The following is a 25,968-nucleotide window of genomic DNA, read 5'->3' as shown; positions in this document are numbered from 1 at the left end:
GACGAATAAGCGTCTTTTCAGAAAAGATTGATTCAAATTCGACAATACCAATCAGAATCTAGAATGTAAACAAATCATAAAAAATCGTTATTTTCATAGTTTTTCAGCGCTATTTTCATTTATTTTTGTTATTTGACGCTATTTAGACGAATAAGCAAGTTTTCCGAAGCATAAAATTGAAGATTTCCCGCCAAAATAGAAACTTCCTGATAACATCGGAAATGACGTTCTAACATCATTTTATTTTATTTGATTCTTCAAAAAATTGTTATAATACTATGTATTAGACTTAGAATATTCGATATCTAAACCAGAAAGTGTTAGCTAGAAATAGACTTATTTATAGAACAACCTCCCATTTCTCACTTCAGGGAAAGTTAGAAAACAGTTGGATGCTAATGACTTTGTGAAAGGGAAAAGTTCTACACTGGGATTTGGCCTGTACCGTCCCGGGCCGCATAAACATTGATAAGGGGCTGTATGTGGCCCACGGGCTGCAGGTTGTGCACCCCTGCAAGAAATATGATAGGCTACTTACAGACTTTGCACCATTTGGATCGTTTGGATCACCATTGTTTAAGCTTGTTTCTGTTGTGGAGTATCCTGTTGGATGGAAGACAAACAAAATGTATCATCTACAAACTGCAGTTTGGTATACATTGCATTATTTATATTCTAGTAATATTTCTTCTTTATCTTCATCTTTTCCCATGTTTATATGGGGTCAACGTTTCCTTCTCTAATATGTTTTTTCCATTTCTCCCTATCAAGGGCTTTTTCTCTCTTAAGTCCCCTGTAATTCAAGTCTTCTTCCACCTTATCTTTCTAATCCATCTTTGGTCTTCCTCTTCCTCTTTCCTTTTACTACCAGTTTTCCAATCTTCTTTCTAACATAGTTGTCACTTCTTTGCTCTATGTGACCAAACCACCTCAACCTACATTCTTGCGTCTTTCCGCATTTGTTCTCTTCCCAACCCCGGACCCGGACCCCGAGCGACTGGCAAGCGCACCGCTCGGCAAGTGGAGGTTGCGGGTTCAAAAGCGAAGAGTAGCTCGGGGTCCGGGTGGCGTAACTGGCAAGCGCACCGCACAGCAAGCAGAGGTTGCGGGTTCAAGCCCCGTCCCGGGCCAGTTTTTTTTATTCCAGAAGGTTCTAAATTTATTTAATAATTTATTTATAATTATTAATTTACTTAAGAGATGGCATCTAACGTCTACCTCTATTGTCAAATTACTTTATACTAATCATTTAATTAGCCATATTATAGCCCGATATTAAGGCAATCGTTTGGTGATTTATTCTATATTTCTCGGGCTTTGAGTTGTTATTATTTATATTTAAATATTATCACATTATGTAATATTAAGCAACTCTTATTCCTTCATCATATATATGTTATGACTGAAGCTCGAAATTGGCCAAAGTTGCTGTAAATTGACTGGCCAATGTCTGATCTTTTCTTGATTTTGGGATTTGGCCGGCCAGTTTGCGAAATGGCATGGGGCAGTCAGTCAAAGTTGGAAGAAAAAGTTATGAGCAGATTTTGGTGGGTCTGTTTAATTTCATATTTTATATTGATAATTAAATTTGATAATTTATAATTAATACTGTGTTATGCTTATTAATCATAGTAAATTATCAATCTCTACCATCACTTGTTATGTCAAGATGAACTTTTATGACATTTCGAATTGTCATTTGTTATTTTCACATTTGCAGCTATTTGTTGCACACTTAGTAGTGCAATTGCATCAAGTGTAGCCTTGGCTGCCTGTCAGATTGGAGAGATGCGACAGTTTTTAGTAGCTGTTCTTCTGCACCTGTGTTATATATATAGAAACAAAAGTGAGCAGTTTCTCATGCAGAATGGAAAACAAACTTCTGGAATACAGTTGTATGAGGCTCTGGAAGTGAACCAGAACCATATTCATAAAAAAAATTTTTTTTTAAATGAGAAAGATTTTTTTTATTTTGTAAAACTGATAAGAGAAGAAAGATAAATTTTTATGTTCATAAAAGGGCATGTTTAAAAGTAATTCTTAGAAAAGTGAACTTCTCAAATTAAAACAATAGAATGACATAAGTCCCAAGATCGACCATCTTCGATTGGGATAGTATGGACAAACAATGTTGACTCATCCTGCAATCTGGGTTTCAATCTCGTTATTACACTAGGTAACGAGTGAAGACCAATTAGAAAGTGGAGGTGAGGAGGATCGACCAATCAAAATGATTGATCTCAGACCCAAAAAAGTTTATAAAAATGACCAATTCAAGGACACGGAGAACTTCTCCACCAGAGTTTCATACTTTGTGGCATCTTCCATAGTGAAAATATTCTGTCTCTCTGATGTTTAAACGAGACATATCTCTCAACACAAACTATTACACGACTGTGCCCCGGGGCCATCCAGTTGTCCAATTGTCCAGCCATCCACCATCATCTGGATGTTCACATCATCCCGTTTTCAGACAGAAGATACTGTTTTTTGTAAGCATAATTTATACAATAAATCAGGAAAATTGTTTTGTAACTGGAGTTGTCTCTGTCATCAACATTTCCACATACACTTTGGAACTGCTCGGATATCCTGCTGTTACGTATGGTTCGGCGCCCTCACAGTTGTTTGAGAACACCATCACACCGGAAGCAAAAGATGTGCCGCTGGACAGTCTTGCATCAGCACGTCAAATTTTGGCCATGGATTACCTGCCCCTTCACAAAATGGCCAACCAAAATAGCATATACACTGATCCAGCGTCCCGCTGCCCTGCGGATCACGCGTGCGTACAGAACTGTGTCAACGGATGCGGCCCTGGTCTTGGCCGGGCTCCTCCCTTTGCCTCTGGTCGTTAGCCAAGAGGCAGCCTTCTACAGAACAACAGTGGAAGGTAGAGAGGCCATGCATTGTAATCGGAAGTACCTGATCAGACTTAGGCGTCAGACAGACGTACTAAAGATCCATCCTGCCCTCAGGATTGGACTTGATTGGGAAGTCGGTGAACCGACTGGTACGGGTGTTGAAATATACACCGATGGCTCAAAGGACGGCAGCTTAGTAGGCGCTGCATACTGCGTCTTCTCCGACGGAGTTGAAGTGTACTGTAGATCTGTCAGACTAAACGAGGAGGCATCCGTGTTCCAGGCAGAACTGGTGGCCCTGGAGGGGGCGTCCCAGTGGATTCTACTACACCCAGGTCCAGAGTCGGTCACGGTTTACTCAGATAGCCAGTTGTCGTTACAGGCTTTGAGCGACGGGTACCATCGTGACCCATTGGTACAGGAGATTAGAGGTAGGGTACTGAGGGCGAGGCACAAGCGACACGTTGCCCTGCGGTGGGTAAGAGGCCACACCAGTGTCCTGGGCAATGAACGGGCCAATCAGCTGGCAAAGGCGGGAGCCAGTGGCCCATTTGTTACGAGGATGGTTGATCCCTCAACTACATACATAAAAGGTACTCTACTGCAAAGATCGATGACATACTGGCGAGAGCGCTGGACTCTAAGTACAGTAGGTAGGCCAACCTACGCCTTCGTGCCTGTAGTTGGCCTCACTCCGATAAGTTGTTGCTCGTTGACGACTTAAATCTTAACTGGCCACGGGAGGTTCCCCCACTTCAAGTCCAAGTTTGGACAAGGAGATGGTAGCTGCTCCTGTGGTAGTCCTCGCGGAGACGCGAGGGATTATGTACTTGACTGTCCCCTTACAAGGGACTACTGCTTAGGGGCTGACCAAGTTAACTGGACTAAGCCCCCTGAACAAGTACTTCGAACGCTAGCAGCTAGTAAAAGAAACCTAAAGAAACTAAAGGAATTGATGGGAAAGATCATAGATCTCTTCAATCTATAGGTCTGGAAAGAGCTAGATTGGGTCCCCTCTCGTAAGGATGGGGGCCCCGCTGTCCGTATACCTATTCAAATAGGTATAAGTCTGAGCTATTAGTATATGTGTGAGCTGGAAAAGGTTTAGTATTGTGGACCATAAGTGCAGTACAGGCTGCACACTACAAAAGTTATGCCAAGTTAGAGAGCTGGGCTGGGGTATGGACAGGAGCCCGAATGAAGTATCATAGGGCCCAGCTATGTCATCCCTGTCTACCGTGTCAGGTACTGACCAGTCGATGAACAAGGCGTAGTTTCTTTAACCCTGTAGTGCCAATAGGCGAGGCAGGGAAGGAGTTGCTTTATGAGACTGATCATTTCAAGTACATCAGACCTTGGCCACACCTCTCGGCCAAAATGCAGAATGGCCAGCCAGTTTGGGAACTGGCCGAACTTCAGGCCTTTTCTGTAACATATATACTCCTAATTCCTTTTTTTCTTTGATTTTTCTACTTTGCTTGAAGAAGAAATGCCAGCAGTTACTTTGAAACTATATAATGATTTAATCTTGATTTTATATCAAGAAAACAATAAAGTCTAATTTATAAATAATAAATTAATTAATTTTTGTCAGTTACCTTTTGATAAAGTATATATCTTTTTAGAAATCATGTACTGTTTTTATTATTGTATTTCTTGTTTATAAAAATATAAAAATATTTCCAAGTTTAAAGGTGATTATATTTACTTTATATAAATTTTAAATACTATATAGTTTTGGAAAAGAATAAATACTACAGTTCAAATTAGAAGAAGAAATTTGTATTAAAAGAATTCTGCATGCATAAATAACCAATTTGTCTCAATATCTTTTTAACTTCCATTTTATATTTTTGACTTTTCATTTTTCACAAGTTAGTTAATAGTGAGTTTGCAGATTGTTTTTCCATTATAGTCTAATGAACATCATAGATAATGTTTGAGCAATAACTCATTATACTTGTAATGCTATATTTTGAAAATGAAATTGTTTGACTATTCCTTATTGCCTTGAGATGATCATATTTCTTAAATTTCCATATTCAATTGAGAATATGTTACTCTAAAAATACAAATATATATAATCTCCCAGCCTATCAATTTAATTATCAAATTTAATGTAGTTTGTGTTTTGTATCTTTGTGAATTCTGTATTTTTTTTTCAAGATGATATACAGTAGATCCCCCTATAAAACCGTTTCCTATAGTTATGATTCCTATAAAAATTGTGGCAGTATCTCGGGTCAGAAAGATATCTGAGAGGAAATTTAAAAAAAAAACAGTTTATAAAAATTGTGTATTTATTTTTGTTTAAACTTTAGTAACCTTCAAAATACTCTGTGTGATGTATTGCACTTAACCAAGATGTTTTTTCACACTACTCAAAACAGTTTTTGAATTCATCAGTTTTGATGCCTTTGTAGTGCTTCTGCCATTTTTTGTTTCATCTCTTTCACATCAGAAAATCTTTTCCCTCTGAAGCTTTTTCATCTAAGAAAACAAAAACAAATTGCATGGGGTAAAATCAGGTGAATAGGGAGAGTTAAGATTGGTCATACTGTTTTTGACCAAAACTGCTGAACATTCAGTAGAGTTTGGGCAGAAATGTTGTCATGGTAGAAAACGGTCACCTGTTTGCCATAACTTCATTTCTTCTGCAAATATTCATGCAACCTTCTCAAAACTTTCAGATAAAATTTCTGGATTATTGTGCATTCAGAATTTGACCTGGAGGAACAAATTCTGAATGCACAATACCACATATCAAGAAACATACAGGAAAAACACTGAAAATGTCTCGAAAGAAGTTCACTATTGCAAAACAGCCTCTCACAAAAATGCCATTTGGTAAACTGATACAGAGGTGTTCATTGAACACTCACTTAGTCTGCTATCCAGAAGAAAATTCTGGTTTTTTGGGGTCCATTGTAGTTCTAACACTGAAACCACAGAAATTGAATCTGACTTAAGCTGTCAATGTAAACATCATACTATTATATCAAACTTTTTTTTAAATTTAAGAAAATACATTTTATTATAATTTTTAAAATATTTTTTTTAATGATCATTCTCGTAATTGTTTAATATTGACAAAAGTACAAAGAAACAAATCCCAAAATATCATGACATATATATTATTGATCTTTTGAAAATAATCAAAAACCCCAGTCTTCATAGGCATTCACAATGGCCCAGTCTGGAAACTGTTAACCACTTGCCGTACGAGTTTTTTTAGGAATTTTTAATTAAACACAAAAAATACTTAAAACTGAAAAAAACGAAAGAAATGCATTAATTTTGAAGAAAAAGCTTCAAACTTTATTTTCCATTGTCTCGCCTTTCTGCGAAATTTGACACTGATGAGTCATTGTTTACACAGCTAGATGACCTTGAGAACATCTGGTGTTGGATTTCCCGAGACATTCTCATAGACGTCTCGGGAGGACAAGGGTTTAAAGTAGGGTGAACACTAGCTGGCAGTATATTTTTAAATATTTTAAAAAAATTAAAATTTTTATTGCGATTTCCAACCCCCCTTAATTAAATGTATATATAATAAAATATATACAGTGGTGCCTCGTACAATGTACTTAATCCGTTCCAGGTGCACATCCGTTAAGTGAAACGTCCGTTATATGAAATGCATTTTCCCATAGAAATACATGTTAAAACATATAATTCGTTCCGCAGCATAAAATAACCATACTGTACCATAAAAAATGAAAATGGAGCAGACACCAATTATGCCGGGTAGTCAGATGTTGTGAGGAGGAGGTGGAAGAACACTTTCTTTACACATTCATACAGATACAGACTTTTTACACATTGCAGCGGGTCTTTTTTTATTGTTTTTTAATCGGAGTCAGATTCAGGAGAGGCTACCGGAACTTGCAGGGTCAACTTCTCTTGTTCCATCCTTTGTTTTTTGCCCGCTGGCTTCTTGAAAAACATGACCAAGGTGGTCTGTTTCTCTTTCTTCTTTAACACCTGTCGGAAATGACGGACAAAGGTGTCATCGTAGAGATCATTGATCCTGTTGGCCTCAGCTCTGTTTGGATAATGAGTGTTGGTAAACTCCTGAACCTCTCCCCATTCGACAAGAAAGTTTTTGTCAACTTTCACTCCTGATGATTTCTTGCTTTGTTTCAATTGAAATCACCTTTCTGTTTTTTTAGAAGCCATGATGCATTATAAATGACTTAACTTGCCAGATTATATGATACGAATAATTCTTTATTAATTAAGATCACTAAACACTTCTACGAGCTACTCTCGCTCCGTTTGTTTTTTACAACCTCTTTTCGTCCCGCCACCTCGGCATCTACACAATTACATTTCGTTTATTTGAATCGTCAACATATATTACATTACATTTAATGTTTATTTAAATCATCAACATATATTACATTACATTTCTACTTCAGATATACTAATAATACATTCTAATAATACTAATATATCCTAAAAATAGCAGATTGTCATTGGCAATGGCAAAAGAGTGGAAACATCATTCGCACTTGTTCGAAAAAAGTCCATTGTTCGTCTCACGTAACGGTCAAACAGAAAGTCCGTTATTCGAGGCGTACGTTATACGAGGCACCACTGTAAATTAAAAAACTATTGGAGGTCGTTTTTGACATCAGAAACTAGCTTTAAATAACTTTACCAAAGTCAAATCCGTGCACTACAACTTTAGAACAATTACAGTTGTCCCTCGATAATCTGACAGGTATGGGACCAAAGGTGTGTCGGAAAATAATTACATATTTCGCATTGGTTTGCTAGCAGTAACTTACAATATTCTCTACTCCAACTGTTTGAACAGAACTGCTCACATAAAACACACGAAATGTGTGTCATTGAGTAAGAATTGGATGGGGAGATTCACATCGCGACATGCTTCTGTGCAAGCAGACATGTAACGGGGACGGGTACCTTGACGGGAGGTGTGTCGGACTACTGAGCATGTCGGATTATCGAGGGACAACTGTACTTAAATTTGATTAAAAAAATCGCATTAAAAAACAATTAAGCATTAATCGTGCATCATTAAAGGTAAATTAAAATTGTGATAAAATTTTTTTGTGCGGGATAAAATTTTTGAAAAAATTTGGAGACTTAAAAAACATTCCAAAAATCAAAAAAAAATTTCTGTGGGGGCGAAAGGACCACATTTTCTGTAACGCTATGTAACCTGCCCGAATTAACTTGGGTCCAGACGTCAAGTGTTAATTAATTATCCCCTGGGAACCATTGTTAAGTCATGCGTTTTGTGTTTACACGTAAGAAAACCACTTTCACTCTTGTAACAAAGATGATGGAAGATGACCTGGCACATTATCAAGATTACTTTAAAAACTACATTCTGAGAGTGGAAATAACATTCAACTTTAGGAATGAAGTTATAATGAAATTATTTTTCAAAAACTGAAGCAGTAACCAAACTCTAAGATTAAACTTCAAAATTACTAAGATAACATATTTTGATTTATTTTTATTAAAACCTTTAACTTCTTCTAAAATGTACGACACTTGACATTCTTTTGTTTATTTAAATGCAGCCATGAAAAAAAAAAACAGTAATTCAGCAGTGAGAGACTTGGAATTCTCTTTAATATCCTTGATGTTATAAGGATTATAGGAGATTCTTGAGCTGAAATTAACAAAAGAAAAAAAAGGGAGGGAATACAATAAAAGATATTTCAAGAAAAGATTTTCCAGTATTATTTAATGAGGATACATAGATAAGTCCAGACATTAATCCTCTTAAAGCAGTACACAGAATGGTCTTAAAGCAGTACACAGAACTGTTATGTCACAGTTGGATTTGGAGATTAACTGTGAAGATATCATTAAACTTTTAAAATTTCATAATGAGGTACTTTTTTTATGATAGAAATTTGAGACCAAACTGCTGTGGAACATGAGGACTTTTAATGCTGAAAACAAGTGACAATTGGGAAGTTGACTGATGGTTTGGGCTAATTGAGAATGGTTTAAGAATTCTTGAAAAATTGATTCCAACAAAAAGAGAGAGTTGTGACAACCAGACAAGATGTAAAAAGGCTGTTATCATACCACAAATAAATTTTCAGAAGGAGGAAATTCTTTATTGAATTAGACATTCTTGACTTTTCAAAATCATTATCTAATTCTTAATGTGTATTTATTTTTTTTTTAAACACACTTGTGGAAAACCATATCCATAGCACACAATGCAACATCACCGACGCCAATGCCATCAACAACCTATAAGCCAGGGTGAAACGATTTGCCAACTCTAAACTAGCGAAATGACTGGGGATGACCAACATTGTTAATGTATTATATTTTCTTTAAGTTTATTGTTAAAATTACAATAAGCAATTGTTTATTGTGACCTCATCACAATGCCAGGCTGCAATTTTTAATCATATTTTTAATTTATTTAATTTAAAATATATGCTCACCATCTCAGATTAGTACTGTAGTGTCTTGCCCTGAACATCATACTTGAATTATAAGTTTAACTTATTGAGTTCATAGTGTGGAACAAATTATTGTACTGTGTTTCACATTAGTACAATGAAGTAAGTACTATGCTATATTGTATTGTACTGCAATATATGTAAATCTATACTAAAGTTACTATTTTTATTTATATCATGTATTTTGTGAAATCAATGGCAATGGAACTTTGAGGCATTAATGTATTGTAAAATATTTTTGAAACTCATATGTGCTGTTTAGAACCGTTATGTCTGGAATATTAATGTCATTCTCCTTCATGACAATGCATGTTCACGCATTGCAGTGCATTGTACAGTGCAAAAAATTCAATAGATGGGAACATTTTGAGTGCAGAATTAACTCTGAATGACTCTTACCTACTCCTTCATCACAAATAGTGACTTCATTATCAATAATTTGAAGAGAGTTATAAGTTGAAAGTAGCAGTGATGAAGTGATTAAACTCTCAAATTGTGGCCAAGTTCTGTGCAGAAGGGATGATAATATCCAGGCCCAGCTACCAAAAGTGTGAAAAAAACTATGTCAAATAGTAAAGTAGATAGATATGTAGATGTTTCTCAATAATAATAAAATTCTCTATCTTAATTGGTTTTATTTTAATGGCTGGCTAACTCTTATTTTTGATACATGCCTCATATTAACTTGATTCTGTTAGATTTGTGACACAAATTCAGATTAAATATTTTATTTAAATTGGATATTCAGGGGTCACTCTGGAAAGTTTTAAAACATTGTCAACCATTTCACCAGTTTTAAATATGCTTCCCAGACACCAAATTAATAAGCTGTCATTTCAGGGTCACTTTTTTCATAGCTCCTCTCTATTTTAGCTTTCTATGAGTCAAACTTGCTTTTTTTTTGCTTCTTTCACTTCCCATGTGGCCTTTTTTTTTTTTTTTTTTTTTTTTGTTAATGTGCTCAGGAAAAAAATGGAAACCAGTATGCCCCTATACTCATTATCATGTGACTGTGTGCGACATGATAAGGCACTGTCATCTACACTTGTATTGTACATGTATATAGTGCTAACATAACGAGGAGCTTTCCAAGGCTTGCTACTCTGCACATGCTGTAGGAATTTGTGCATTAAGTTCTTGCTTGTATCCTTGTGAAATACTGATCTCTGCAGCACTTTGATACAGTCACACTGCACTAAGGTGTAAGTACATCTATAGTTTGGCATTAAGAGTGATTTTTGTATGGCATTATTTTTAGCATTTGTATTTATTTAAGTGCAGTGGACAAAAGAAAGAAATAGATTATTTGGAAATCAGAATTCAGAAAAACTCATAAGTGTAATTGACAGTGAGTGGATTCAACTGTTAACCTGTCACCCCACGGAGGTCCATTTCCTCGATATTAACATCAAGATTGAAGGGACGGCAATCCATACAGAGGTGTACCGTAAACCTGCTCGGAGAGCTTGTACATACCAGTGGGCTCATGTAACCCATTACAGTATAAAGTCGCAGCCTTTTTGAGAGAGAGAGAGTGCGCACACACATACATGTCCACGTAACAGGCTATCCAGGCCGAGCTAAGGCATACGCAACACATTGCCAATGAGTACGGATACTGCAAGCTCACACGCAGGTTGATTGACAAATTCCACCAAAATCCTGCCCAAGTCCTTTCCCAGGGAGAAGACTGACCCGAGTAAGATAAAATCGTTCCGGTTACTTATAACCCTTATCTCAAATCACTGTATACTGAGATAGCTAAAAAGAGCCACATCCACATCGCTTACAGAAGATGTGCATCTGTATTCAACATCCTAAGTAACGAAAAGGATAATGCTGACCGGGAAAGACTCCCTGGTATATACAGCATCCCGATTAAGGGTCACAGATGCAATAGAAACCTAGTCTACATAGGCTCTAAGAAGCACTCCTTAGGAGTTCGATTGAAAGAACATGCAGCTGATATACAGAATGAAAGGACCACCATTGCTCTGGCCATTTAAGCCTTGGATCTGGACATAGAGCTGCATTTTAATCAAGCGAGAATTATCCGCACTACACAACATGCACACCACCTCAGGTGGTTAGAGGCTATGTGCATATACATAGCTAGCCTTAGCAGTAATAACTGCATCAATCACAAGGAAGAGATAAATCTATCAGTAGCGTGGCAGGCACTTATAGGCAAAAATCAATGATTACCATCAAGCACTGGAGAACACATGCCCAAGAAGACTTAATCGAGAAGCGCATGTTCAAGTTTCAAATTTGTTTTCTTTGATCTGCATTCCATCAGGAATTCAACATCACCTGAAGAAGAAGAAGAACCTATTCAGTTCGAAAACGTTAGTAATGAACTGTATATTTTTTTGTTGTGAGTCATCGTGATAGAACACACTGGTAACAGGTTTGAAGACATTGTTAATTGACTACACTCTGGTGTTGAGTAAGTGATTTTGTGAAAGGATATGCTTTAGATAGGCCATTTTCATAACTCTTGGAGTTTTTTCTTCATTTTCTTCCTTCTCTGACTGTTTATGATTTAATTCTTTGTATAATTTTTCTAAGTCTTCATTCAAGAGTAGCTGATAATGGGCTTCTAAAAGTTCTGTCACATCTTCAGCTGTAACATCTTCCAACTTGTACACTTGTAATGCTTCAATTAAATTTTCCTGATGTGCTACTTCTTCAAAATCGTGCATGAATGCTGGCAGAAGTTTACGGCAAACTGCATTTAAGCATTTTGCTGACACTTCATCCCAAGCCAACTTGATGTTTTTAATGCCTTTCAAAATATCGAAAGACCACCAATAGTCTTTAACTGTTTTGTCTGAAGTGTCTAAAACTTGTCATTTCCATGAATGTATTACAGAGATAATAATCTTTGAAGGTGGCAATAACCTCCTGATCCATTGGTTGCAAAAGAGAAGTTGTATTGGGAAGCATGTAAACAACCTTGACATTCAATGGTGTTCTTATTTCATCAAGGTTTTGAAGATATCCTGGAGCATTGTCCAAGAGAAGTGCCTTGGGTGATAATTTATTTTCTTCACAAAAGCAAAGCACAGTAGGGCAAAAATAACTTGTGTACCAATCTGTGAAAACATCTTGTGTGACCCAAGCTTTCTTGTTCCATTTCCAATAAACTGGCAACATGTCTTTATTTAGACTCTTTAAAGTATGTGGTTTCTGTGAATGATACACTAACATTAGTTTAAGTTTCAAAGTTCCTGAAACATTGTGTCCCAACAAAAGAATTAATCTATCTTTTGCAACTTTAAAACCTAGAGCGGAACGTTCTTCATAAGAAATAAAAGTTCGTGCTGGTAACTTTTTCCAATAAAACCCAGTCTCATCAGCATTAAAGATTAGGTTAAGAGAATAGTTGCCTTGTTCTACATAACCCTGAAATTCCGTAGGAAAAGCAGCTGCCACAATATCTGCACTTGCTGCTTCACTGCATAATTTTACACTACAACAGTTACTTTGGGATTTAAATCTCATAAACTAATCCTTGCTTCCCAAAAAAGTTTCTTTGCCTCCATCTGTCTTCTTCAAATTATCAAAAATTGATTTTGCTTTTTCAGTTATAGCAGCTTGAGTCAAGGGAATGTTTTTTTTTTTTTTTTGATTTGCATCATCCACCCATAACAATAACAATATTTCCATTTTTTTCAAAAATTTTACGTCTGCTGTAACTCACATGTTTTACATTTACTGCCGTAGACTGTTGAGCAGAATGTTTAATTTTATCTGTATTTTTCTTAATGGTAGTAACAGTCAATGGAGGTAAGTTCAAAGATCTACAGACATTAGGGTGTGTTTGTCCATTTTCCATTTGTAGAATAACTTCCATTTTTGTTTCTAGGGAGATAGATTGCCGTGCCTTCTTAACATGTTTAGATAACTCTGGTGCACTTCTTTTATATGACATAATAACCATCCTTTATTCTTGTACAAGTGGGTATCTAAACATTTAGTATTTTAATATTTTTATTTATTTTAATATTAATTTAATGTAAATGTATACATGCCCAAAAATATTAAACAGAAAAAATAAATATATTCAATAAAAATCTTTNCAAAAAAATATACGTATTTTGGAAATGTTGAGTCGAATTAGTCTAGAATCGATTAATTTTATGAAAGAAAACCTTTCAAACAGCCGTAGTCCGTAAACTATGATTCCTACAAAATTGATTCATAAAGAACGGAACGTATCTACCGTCTTATAGGGGGATCTACTGTACTTTTTTATATGTGAGAACCTGAATTTGGAAGCAGTTTTAAAGGTTAAAAAGATTTATAAAATTTAGTAGAAAATTAGATTTATTTTACAAAAGGAAAGAAAGACCAAATCTTATCTAGTTGCAACATCTCTCCTTTGTTTCCTGTGATTCAGAGGAAGTTGAAGTTCCTGCTAGATTGAAAGTTAGTTATAAAATGGCTGCATCAAGAATAGATCTGATTGGTCTTCATATTTTCTATAAAAGATTGAAGCCTCCTTCCATCAGGGCTCTGTCACACTATCAGCCAAACTTTAGTCTTATGTTAGACTACTAGCCATCTTAGTCCTGCCTTCTCCATCATGAGAAGGAATAAGAAGAAAGGTTCTCCTTGGTAAATATGTAAATTATTGTAAGCTCTCTTTCCAAAGAAAGGGATGATTTAGTTAGATAAGTAGCTTTGCCATTTTGTGTATTTAGTTTATCCAAAATATTTAGCCAATATATCTAGAGTCACTACATTTGAGTCTTGTTAGCTTATTATAATATTTGTATGCATTTGTATATAAAATATATGTATCTAATAAATAAATAGTTCAGTAATTGGATTCAACTTGCTTCCATTCTCTGAATCAACATGACTCTCCCCATTTGAACATGTATGTAAAGATAGATGAAGTAATGTGTTTTAACTCATGATTTAATCTCCAGTCAGGAGCCTGACTGGAGATAAAATCATGTTGAAGATTTCATGATCTTCCAGTCTCTACCCAATACAATTATAGCCATCCACCGACAAAGTGAGTGGGCCTAACCATACTGGCTTTGCCAATAGGTGATTACAGTTAGTCGACCCCAACTCCTCCCCGCGGATTCTCACATATACTTTCCATAAGTCATTTTCATCATTTGAAGTATCCTCATAAACATTATTAAACAATTTGTGAATTGTTCTGTCTTTCAGCATTAGGAAATTGAATTTCTTTCTTCTTAGTTACCATGCTAGATCAAGTGATGTCAATGCTTTGCTACATATTATTGACTTTGTTTTAAACAAACAATTATGCTGATTTGATACTGTTACAACCTTATTTTATAATGTAAGCTTATAATGGGAGACTTCTTAGGCTTATAATGCTAGAATGAAGAACTTTATTAGTGAAAAATACCAATAATATCATAAATTTGTGATGTAATGTTCTAGACATTAATATTTAAATTTTTCTTAATTTTTAAATTAGAATCTTGTGAGAGATGTGGAAGTACAAGTAAAGGAAGTTCTCTTAAATGTAAACTGTGCCGAGGATGTGGTGTAAGTAGTTTCTTCAATATATCTATTTGTAAAAATACAAAAAAAAAAAGAATTTAAAAATAATATAGTAATCAATTATTTTACTATTTTTATAAAAGACAAAATAAATATTTTTGGAAGTTCTCTTCAAAAATCTTTTTAGTTAGATTAACTTCATTTTCTACCTAAGAAAACAGAAAAATTTGTAAGGCTAGTAACTAGGAATTCAGGAAATTATTGGTCAGTGGAACTTTACTACATTTAATAAATGAAAATCTCGGGTCAGAAAGATATCTGAGAGGAAATTTAAAAAAAAAACAGTTTATAAAAATTGTGTATTTATTTTTGTTTAAACTTTAGTAACCTTCAAAATACTCTGTGTGATGTATTGCACTTAACCAAGATGTTTTTTCACACTACTCAAAACAGTTTTTGAATTCATCAGTTTTGATGCCTTTGTAGTGCTTCTGCCATTTTTTGTTTCATCTCTTTCACATCAGAAAATCTTTTCCCTCTGAAGCTTTTTCATCTAAGAAAACAAAAACAAATTGCATGGGGTAAAATCAGGTGAATAGGGAGAGTTAAGATTGGTCATACTGTTTTTGACCAAAACTGCTGAACATTCAGTAGAGTTTGGGCAGAAATGTTGTCATGGTAGAAAACGGTCACCTGTTTGCCATAACTTCATTTCTTCTGCAAATATTCATGCAACCTTCTCAAAACTTTCAGATAAAATTTCTGGATTATTGTGCATTCAGAATTTGACCTGGAGGAACAAATTCTGAATGCACAATACCACATATCAAGAAACATACAGGAAAAACACTGAAAATGTCTCGAAAGAAGTTCACTATTGCAAAACAGCCTCTCACAAAAATGCCATTTGGTAAACTGATACAGAGGTGTTCATTGAACACTCACTTAGTCTGCTATCCAGAAGAAAATTCTGGTTTTTTGGGGTCCATTGTAGTTCTAACACTGAAACCACAGAAATTGAATCTGACTTAAGCTGTCAATGTAAACATCATACTATTATATCAAACTTTTTTTTAAATTTAAGAAAATGCATTTTATTATAATTTTTAAAATATTTTTTTTAATGATCATTCTCGTAATTGTTTAATATTGACAAAAGTACAAAGAAACAAATCCCAAAATATCATGACATATATATTATTGATCTTTTGAAAATAATCAAAAACCCCAGTCTTCATAGGCATTCACAATGGCCCAGTCTGGAAACTGTTAACCACTTGCCGTACGAGTTTTTTTAGGAATTTTTAATTAAACACAAAAAATACTTAAAACTGAAAAAAACGAAAGAAATGCATTAATTTTGAAGAAAAAGCTTNGTAGAGCGTCGTTTATCCGAAAGCTGGTTATCCGAAACGTCCATTATCCGAAAGCATTCCAGTCGGCAAATTTAAATTTTCGCTAGTGCTGTGGCGCTGCAATCTTCAGCTATTTTTCGGGCTACTCAAATATTTTACGTTTTTGATACTAAATTTTTTATTGCTTTTATATTTTTCAATAAATTTATTTTGTTTGTACAAAATAAAAAAATAATTTTTAACGATACAATAGTCTTCGTTAGGCTTAATATCAACGAAAATTCAACGTGAAGCAACACGCAATGGAGAGAAATTTCAACATGGGATAAATTAATATATTTTTTTGTACATGATTCGTTATCTGAAAAATAAGTTATCCGAACTACCCCAGTCCCCAATTGATTCGGATAAACAACGCTCTACTGTACTAGAAAGACTGCAATTCAAGTGTTAGCATTTTTTTTTTTTATTATTTTAATTTTAATTTTATTTTTAATAAAAATAAATATGTATTTGCTGGATACATATGTGCCTAGATGAGAGGTTAATAAATGAAAATTCTTTAATTTATATATTAGTCTCCTTGCATTTTTACATTAATAAAAATTGAAAAATACAAAAATTATATGGAACATGGCATCGTAAAACTATATAAAATGATTAAAAAATACCAATGGAAAAAATTAAATTATTTTCAGGTCAAATTTGAATTCATTAGAAGTTATTAGCCTTAAAATAATGCGATTATAAGCACTTATTTGAACTGAAGAATTCTGTTGGGATGCCAAAATACCCAACTGTTGCTAAAGTAATCAAAGTATTGTTAGCTCTCATTCATGGCAAGGCAGATGTTGAAAGAGGGTTTTCCATTTCTAGATTGGTTCTGGCAGAAGACAGAGCCTCTATGTCAGAACGAATGATGAATTCATTGTTGATAGTAAAAGATTGACTCCGTGTATACAACAATAATGCCTTTTTGGTGCCAATGACAAAGAAGTTACTTGGGTTGGCCCACAATGCATATGCTACTTACAAGGCTTTTTTGGACAAGCAAAGTAAACTGAAAGAAGAAGAAGAAGAGCAGAGGAAAGAAGAAGAGGATAAAATAAAAGCATTTGAACAGGAGAGAAAAAAAATTTATACTCTTGAAGCCGATCTGAAGAAAAAACAAGAAGAAGAAATGCAAAAGGAAATGATGTCTAGAATGTTTGAAGAAGCCACTAATAGACTATGAAATGCTGTTGAGAAAAACAATGTTGAAGAGATATGTCTTGCTCATGGGCTATTGGAAGGTGCAAAGAAATTTCAATGTGGTGATGAGGAGAAAACAAGAGAAGTGCAGAAACTGTAGCTTGACTTAAACAAACAAAATCTTTTTTAATTACAAATAATTTTTTTAACAAGAAATCAAAAAATGAACCTTGGCATTTGAAATTTGGCATGTTATATGGAGACACATTCTGGTAGTTATGTTACTCTTCTATTTCCTTTGCTGTATGTATAATGATGGGAACTCCATACAGGGCACATGAAAACTTAATGTGGACCCGTTCTGGCTTAATGCAGTCTTACTGGTCACTTTTCTGAAGTATAAACTCAGCCTAACTATTTTCATATTTAATTTTTTCAGTGCACTTAATAATCAATCTAATATCATATGCAATATTATTGATACAAAATGTGTGTGTGTTTTTTTAGTAATGCCTCTTTTAGTTCATTTTAACACTATTAGCTTTTTTCAGTGTGGACTCTCTTTTCTCACATATATATTCACTGCCATGACTTCTTTAAGTCCTGTCACTTAGAAATCAGAATTATTTTTTAATGAATAATACTGAATAACACATTTGATCACAGTGCTTAAGCAGTACTTCACAAATTCTGTCATGTCATAATTTTTTAGTCTACTGAAGAAAGATCAAAGCAAAGAAAAAATGTCTCCCCCCAAAAAATCTTTAATCTGGAAACACTGGGTGACATTGCATGAAAACTGCCTTTGGTTCTGAATGTCACTTTCCACTTTCCTGTCCAAACTTGTCAATGACATCACTAGGTATGTAGTGCATGACTCCCATCACACAGGAGAATGACATTCTGCTGTTTTTCCTGAAGTGTGCCTTGTGATTAAATTTTATGCTGAATTTTGAAATAAGTGGATTAGTTTTTATTGCCACTTTAATAAAAAATATTGCCAATTAGTGATTCTGGTGCTATGCAGAATATTGTGTTATATATTTTTGCTTTTCTTTCTTATTATTTCTAACATTTAAAATGTATTTAATTTATGAAAGATATTTTCAGTTATGTCTTTAATCTTTGCCATTTGCTTAAACTTTAATTAATTATTTATGGATATTTAAAGATGTTTTTTATATATCACATTAAGATGATTTAAAATTTTTTTTGTCATAGAATATTACAAAATCATTCAAATAAGTATTTTAAGTTGATGAATTGACATTTGCGCAGAATGTTTTTGTGTATCAAAAACACTATGCTGATATTATTTATGAATCACATATTAATAAAATTCCACAACACACATTATAGTATCAATTTCTAATATAAAATTTAAAGTAAAAAATTTAATTAAAAAATGCAATCTTTTACAATTCCCATATTAATAAAAATTTTCATTTTTGATTGTTGTCATTTTAATTATTTATATAATTGCGTGTAGTTATTGCTAATTTTCTTATATAGTTATATTCAGATTTCATTTGTAATATAATTTTTTTTTTTTCAATAGACAAAAACTGGTTCTTCAAAAAAAATATGTAGAATTAAAAGAAAGACCAATCAAAATAATTTGTCTGCTAACAGTAAGTAAATTTTATTTTAAATATTTTTATATCCTAATAGATTAAAACTTAAAGCTTGATTTTTATAGGTTAATAAATTTGCAAGAATAATTTTTAATTGATAATTTGTTTTTTAAAATTAAATTTACTGTAAAATTCAAGTTATCAAAAAAATTTTTTTAAGGAGAATTAAGTGTTCTTCTATTTAATATGTATTATTATTTAAATTCAGGCATACCTCACTAATACAGTGGGTTAGTTACCAGGCTACTGCCATAAAACAAATATTGTCTTAAAGCAAATTGAAATTTTTACTTTCCTTGCTGTTATATATAACAGAGGGAAAGTATTGCAATTGGTCAAAAAAATTCCCTGCAAGATTTTTACATTTTTGGACTTGGAACCCTGATACATTGAGAAATGAAAAAAAAATTGGGTTTTTTTTTTTTGTATGTATTGAAGTTGGTATGTGTGGGGAGATACAATTTTGTTCACCTTCTTTGAAGCTTAATAATTCCTATGCTTTTTGTTGTAAATTTCTGAAATTTTGCAGGAAGGTTTGTTTATTAGGGGGATTAATGCTATTAAATTTTGGTAATCAAAGGTTGAGGGAGTGGGGAGATAAAGGGGGTCATGTGTATCTGCAGTAGGATCAGACCTAATAAAGATTTTACTTGTTAGCATTTAAAATTTTTTATAAAACCTATCTCTACCTTCAAAATTAAGCTTTTTGCCATTTTTAATAGTTACAGGATCTGTTATTATCTATTTATATCTATTAATTTTTTTTACTTGTTAATGCTTATAAAAACCTAAAAGCATACTTACACTATATTAAGTGCACAAAAGCACTAAGACTAAAAGGATGCAAATGTAAAAATAATAAGTAAAAAAACACTCTAAAAAATCCCCTTAAGAGCAAAGCAAATGCTGAAATTAAACATAAATATAATTGAAAAGTACTATATTAATGAAACAGCATAAAGTGGGGAATGCCTGTAAATAATTAGGATTATATTATCTATTTTTATCTCATTAAAAATTTTATATTTTAGATTCATTGGATTCCTTTACTATTCAACTAGAAAAAGATGGCAAAAGAACTATCATAATGAATCAAACAAATGATAATATCAAGAAACCACCTTACACAAGTGAAATGGAATTATCAGATAACTTAACATTAGAAGTGTCTTCCAATGTAAATACTGTTGAAGATAAAAATTGCCTAAATTCTCTTTCATGTCATGATGAACTTACTGTTACATGTAATAACTCTATTAATGATGATGATTGTGTTTCATCAGAAAATCTTACTTCAAATGCAAATTTTGTTGACCTGTCAGACTTGTCAAGTGATAACTGTCCGCATTTTGATGCAATTCATAATAATAATTCATTTTTAGAAAACATAATATATGAGATACCATTGCAACATAATCCCACTTCATTCAAATGTACAGAATCTTGTTTTCATTATTTAGCTCAAATTAATCTAAGAAAACTTTTAGACTTTATTAATGAAGTAAAAAGAACATCACATGAAATTCCATGCACACCAGATAAATCAGAAAAAACTATTTCATTATTTGGAAATAGTTACAATAGTCATACAAAGTCCAGAACAAACACATTATCAGAAAATTTTGATTGCAATAATTTACACACATTTGAAATTGAGAATAACTGTAGTTTACTTAAGCAAATTAATTCATTTACAAATGATTTAACTGATAATATTTCACCAGAATTATCTCAAAAATCATTTGATTATATATCAAATTTGAAAAATCCTGATGATGAGTTTTGTATTTCTAGAGAGTTATATTTTCAAGAAGATAAAGATTCTGTAGAATCTTCTGAAAATGATAATCAAGTAAAAATTTTAAAAAATACTGTATTTACACAACAGAAAAATGAAGATTTTGTAGTGGAAATAAATAATAATAGAGAGAGTAATCAGTTACCTGAAACACAATCTCTAGAAAGGTCTGCTTCTGAATCAAGCATTGATATTGTAAAAGATGAATCATATGATTCAGTAAGTAACAATTTATCGGAAAATGAAAACATTACAGACTTAATATCTAGAAATAACTTATCACAAAGTTCAGCGAATAATGAAACATATATAAATGAAAATGAACCTTTAAAGAAAAATTTAGATACTGAATTTTTAAATAAAGTGAGAAATGATGAAAATGAAGTATGTTCAAGTAATATACAACAGAATGATAAAGAAGCAGTTAGTTGTAGAAAATTTTTATCATCTAGTGATCTGCAGAATTCTAATGATAAATTTTCTTTGCAAAATAGTTATTATTCACCTGAGACATTAGATTATGAACCTGAGGTTACTGTTATAATTTTATCAATAAAGGTATATGCTTTAAGCATCACTGCAGATATATACATGATATTCCAAAAGATGATGATAATGGTTCTGATGGTAATTCTTCAAGAGAGAAATCAAAAAAGGTAAGATGCATTTGAGTTTANTAGTTGTAGAAAATTTTTATCATCTAGTGATCTGCAGAATTCTAATGATAAATTTTCTTTGCAAAATAGTTATTATTCACCTGAGACATTAGATTATGAACCTGAGGATTGTTTTTCAAGTCCAGTAAAGACTTTGGATTTTACAAATGACATTTTAAATAATGAAATTTCTCCTAATGAAAATCAAACAGAAAAGAAAGTAGATGGAAGTTTACAAAAAGTACAGAATAATTGTGTGAATGATAGCCCATCAAATCAAGAACAAAACTCTGAAAGTTATCAGCTTGAAACAAAAAATAAACAATCTCCTCCAACACCAGTCTTAGATTGTGTGGTAGATGAAGAAGATGAAGAAATTTTATCTATGTAAGTATTTTCATACACTAGTTTTTATATTTAACAATTAAAATGTAATAAAAAATTTTATGTTTAATATGCCACTGTCAACATTTTTTTATCAAGTATATAGCATTAGAATAATTTTCCTGTAGTTATTTTTATGACATCTTGTTAATTTTCATAACTAGAAATTTTAAAAGAATGCTGTAGAAGAAATTTTCATTTGAATAGTTTTTGACTTTTGTATTTTAAAAAAGTACAAAATTTTAAAATTTCTACGTATTTAATTCTGTTAGTTTATTATTCCATTTTGTTCAGAAAATTATAATGTTTAATGATCACTTTCTAAAATTGTTTTTGCACCTAAGTTGCCTTCAATTTCATCTTTTATAGTAGTTTTGGCATTTTGCTCCTCTTCCAAATGATCTTGAAGAATGTGAGGCATGTCTTGTAATCATATGAACCTATAAAAATATCATACTTGCAATTAAAAGTGTAAAAGTTGTATAAACAAGTAGTAAAAATAAACAATTCTACTTTTCTAGTAAAAAAAATGAAATTACAAACATAACCAATTATAATATACCAGTTATCTATCAATATAATACAAAAGTAAGGTAAGAAAGGTAAAAATAGCAGGAAAAAATGAAAGAATTACATCTTTTCCACACATCCATGTAACACAAGCTGGCACAATACATAATGAGGATGGGTTATATGTATTTCTTTTGAAAAAAGTAATTGTTTTCCAAAACCAAAACACTCCTCTGTCCAATATTGTTTTTAGTACACACATTCCTTTGAAAATACACCTACTCGTCAGTCTGATCACACGCATTTGAAAGCAGTGGTGTACATAATAAGAAAAATGCTGTCCTGAGGACAGGGCCATTCCTGACGAAAGGTTAATTTCTATCAATCCCTTTTGAAATCAAAGTGGAGAAAAGGTTACCCCAAAAAATTCCCCAAATTTTCTGTCAGTCAATAAAAAAATCCCCAATGTGGAAATGCTAGATGGCATTGCATAAAAACTGCCTTCAGTTCTTAATGTCACTTTCTACTTTTCTGCCTGAAATTTCCATATGATATCACAAGGTGTGTTGTGCATGGGACTCCCATTGCAAGGGAGCTAAACATTCTGCTGTTTTTCATGAAGCATGCTTTGTGATTTAATTTCATGCAAATGTTGAAATAAGTAGACTATGGTTTTTATCACCACTTGCTATCACTACTTTACTAAAAATATTGCCAAGTGGTAATTTTGACACTACATAGCACATCCCTTGAAACTGTTGATATTGATTTGAAAAGTTACTTTATTTTAAAAAGTTTCTATTAACAGCATTAAATTTCTTACTTTTATGCATAATAATTTAAATTATAATATTTAATTGATTTGTAATATTAAAAATATTGATTTGAAATGTATTTTATCATTAGTTGTGAAACATATTCATCTGAGGATGTTTCTTCTGATATTGAAGATCCTCTTGAAGAAATTAATAACTTGAATGAAACAAAGGATGTGCATAACAAGAAGACAGAAAATTTAAATAATGAAAAAAGAGAATTTACTCGAGGTTACTGTTATAATTTTATCAATAAAGGTATATGCTTTAAGCATCACTGCAGATATATACATGATATTCCAAAAGATGATGATAATGGTTCTGATGGTAATTCTTCAAGAGAGAAATCAAAAAAGGTAAGATGCATTTGAGTTTAGACATTTAATAGCTTGTTCAGACATTGATTATATCAGTTAGTTGCAATGATCTAGAATAAAATAATTCTAGATACTAGTGTGAGCTGCCAGGGAGGTTGGGAATTCCTCTCTTTCCGACAGTTGGTCAGTGACCTACTTTCTTGTCAAGGAGGGTAGTAACGTTCGGTTATGCGTTACGTGAGTGGAGGAGAGTCAGAGGGGTCGGTGATAAGACGTTGGCAGAGTTGAGTAATGACACCATTTAAAAACAAAACAAGAGTTTATTTAATTCGCTAACTAAATAAAAAATTCACAAAACTCCTTCGACTTCATGGATGAGAGAGAGAGTTTACAATAATATTTCATACCTCTAGGATAATAGCGGATGGATACTCTGGCTTCAATTGTTCGGAAAGGTGGTGCGATGTGCGGCACCAAGTCTTCCAATTAAGGTCGTACAGTAGGTATAAGGGAAAGTTAAGGTCCATCTTTGACGACGTTCGTTCGATTGGCGACTCCCCCGAGAGGGGAAGAAGGATGGCTTTTATACATTTTTGTGGTGGGAAAATTCGTCAGGTGACCAATTGTTTTAGCAGATGTGGGGTTAAAGTTGGTATTAGAATGACAACATTATGACGAATTTTGCCAGTAATTGTAAACTATACACAGTTTGATCGTGAGAATGTTTATAGTTAGACAGAAAGAGTTAAGATTTCTCATGCACTCTATATTCCGTTTTTGTAGGTCCAAATTCCTTTTGTTAACAGAATTTATAAATTTAAAGTATTAACTTCCTTTAAGAAATTATATGAACTTCGAATTTCACACTAGTTATTTGACAGTTAAGCAATTTAGCAGATAGTAAGAGATTATTATTTCAGTAATATCACAACTAATTGAATGAAATTCAGTAATATTGATAATGATAGATTTTTTTTTCATTAATTGTATAAAGGTTTCAAAGTTCAGTGACCAAATTTCGTTCTTAGTGTATTTCCAGATTTGATAATAGTGGACTATTAAAACTATTTGATATAGCTCTGAGAAAAGGTAAAAATAAGAATAGTACATTTTTAAAACTTAAAATATAAATATTAATTAAATTTAATAAAATCAATTATACTCAGAATAATAAAATTAATTCGAAAAAAAATGGATAAAAGCAGCTGATGAAAAAAAAATAGTGAGATGGTGATAAAAAAAACTTAGAGAAATTTTTAAAAAATATTGTCTTATGTATATGCTTGAAATGAAATACTAAAACTTAGAAATGATTGCTTGTTTTTTAGATAATAATTAGAAAAGCCATTTTATTTTGTAAATCAAGTTTTATCCATTAATTTACTTTCCAGTAATTTTTAATTGAAATGAGTGCAATCAATCTTAAACCATCTAATTCCTTTATGGTATTGATTCAGTATATCCAGAAATCATATAAATAACCATTCAATTTAAATTGGTGAAATACTAGGTCAGTGGCTCTCAACCAGTGTGCCATGATACCATTGTAACTGTTCCATGAGATAAACCAAAAAAAAGTGACAAATTTTAAAATTTGTAAAAACAGTAACAAAATGTACTTCTATGTGTTATCAACTATATTTCAGAAGTTTGTACCAGTAAATTATTATAGATAGCTCTATGATCAACCTGTTGGCTGATCCAATAATATTTAATAATTGTGTCACAACCTTTGCATGATTGTTTAAGCATGTCCAAATGTTGAAAACAGTGCATTCCTAAAAATGTATGAAAGTTGAACAATAGACTTGCATAAGGGGAGTTTTGATTCCAGATAGCCAAAAACAATTTATAAAATCTCTTAATTAAGCAGGAAAGTTTGTTTTTTTTCAATGCATAAAACACTGCTTAAAACAGACAATAAAATCATTTTATTTTATTATTATTATTATTTTTTTTTTGTTTTTGTCGAAACCGTGTTGTATTTATGTATTGTATACTGGCACAATGAAGTGACTTTTCTTCAACACTAGGCAAGTTTCAATCTTTATTCAGTTAGTATCTTCTTATTTTGATGTCAACTGCCATTTCAATTTCCAATAATTCTGTTGTTGTTGTCGAAACCGTGTTGTATTTATGTATTGTATACTGGCACAATGAAGTGACTTTTCTTCAACACTTGGCAAGTTTCAATCTTTATTCAGTTAGTATCTTCTTATTTTGATGTCAACTGCCATTTCAATTTCCAATAATTCTGTTGTTGTTGTCGAAACCGTGTTGTATTTATGTATTGTATACTGGCACAATGAAGTGACTTTTCTTCAACACTAGGCAAGTTTCAATCTTTATTCAGTTTCTAACTGAATAAAGATTGAAACTTGCCTAGTGTTGAAGAAAAGTCACTTCATTGTGCCAGTATACAATTTTTTTTTTTGTTGGTACTAATCAAAACTCACAGAAAGTACTATTGCACAATTACTC

The 25,968-nt window shown here is 32.6% G+C and overlaps 1 protein-coding gene across 2 annotated transcripts in view; it reads left to right on the top strand.

The window, feature by feature from the left end:
- LOC111633197 (putative uncharacterized protein DDB_G0286901) overlaps positions 1 to 25,968 on the top strand; it is a 58,653-nt gene that overhangs the window by 2,623 nt on the left and 30,062 nt on the right. The window contains exons 1-6 of one of the 2 annotated variants that reach the window (XM_023377729.1): positions 13,579 to 13,954; positions 14,802 to 14,872; positions 18,932 to 19,004; positions 20,039 to 21,336; positions 21,589 to 21,848; positions 23,262 to 23,526. In XM_023377729.1, coding sequence (XP_023233497.1) covers positions 20,095 to 21,336; positions 21,589 to 21,848; positions 23,262 to 23,526 — 1,767 coding nt within the window. In that variant the 5' untranslated portion in view covers positions 13,579 to 13,954; positions 14,802 to 14,872; positions 18,932 to 19,004; positions 20,039 to 20,094. Of the gene's footprint in view, positions 1 to 13,578; positions 13,955 to 14,801; positions 14,873 to 18,931; positions 19,005 to 20,038; positions 21,337 to 21,588; positions 21,849 to 23,261; positions 23,527 to 25,968 lie in introns of those variants that run through there. The other variant, XM_023377728.1, reaches the window with a different exon arrangement.

This window comes from Centruroides sculpturatus, unplaced genomic scaffold (genome assembly GCF_000671375.1).
Source record: "Centruroides sculpturatus isolate CEXI.00-Female unplaced genomic scaffold, Cexi_2.0 scaffold127, whole genome shotgun sequence".
NCBI lineage: Eukaryota > Metazoa > Arthropoda > Arachnida > Scorpiones > Buthidae > Centruroides > Centruroides sculpturatus.
This window is presented reverse-complemented; position numbering and strand designations above follow the sequence as displayed.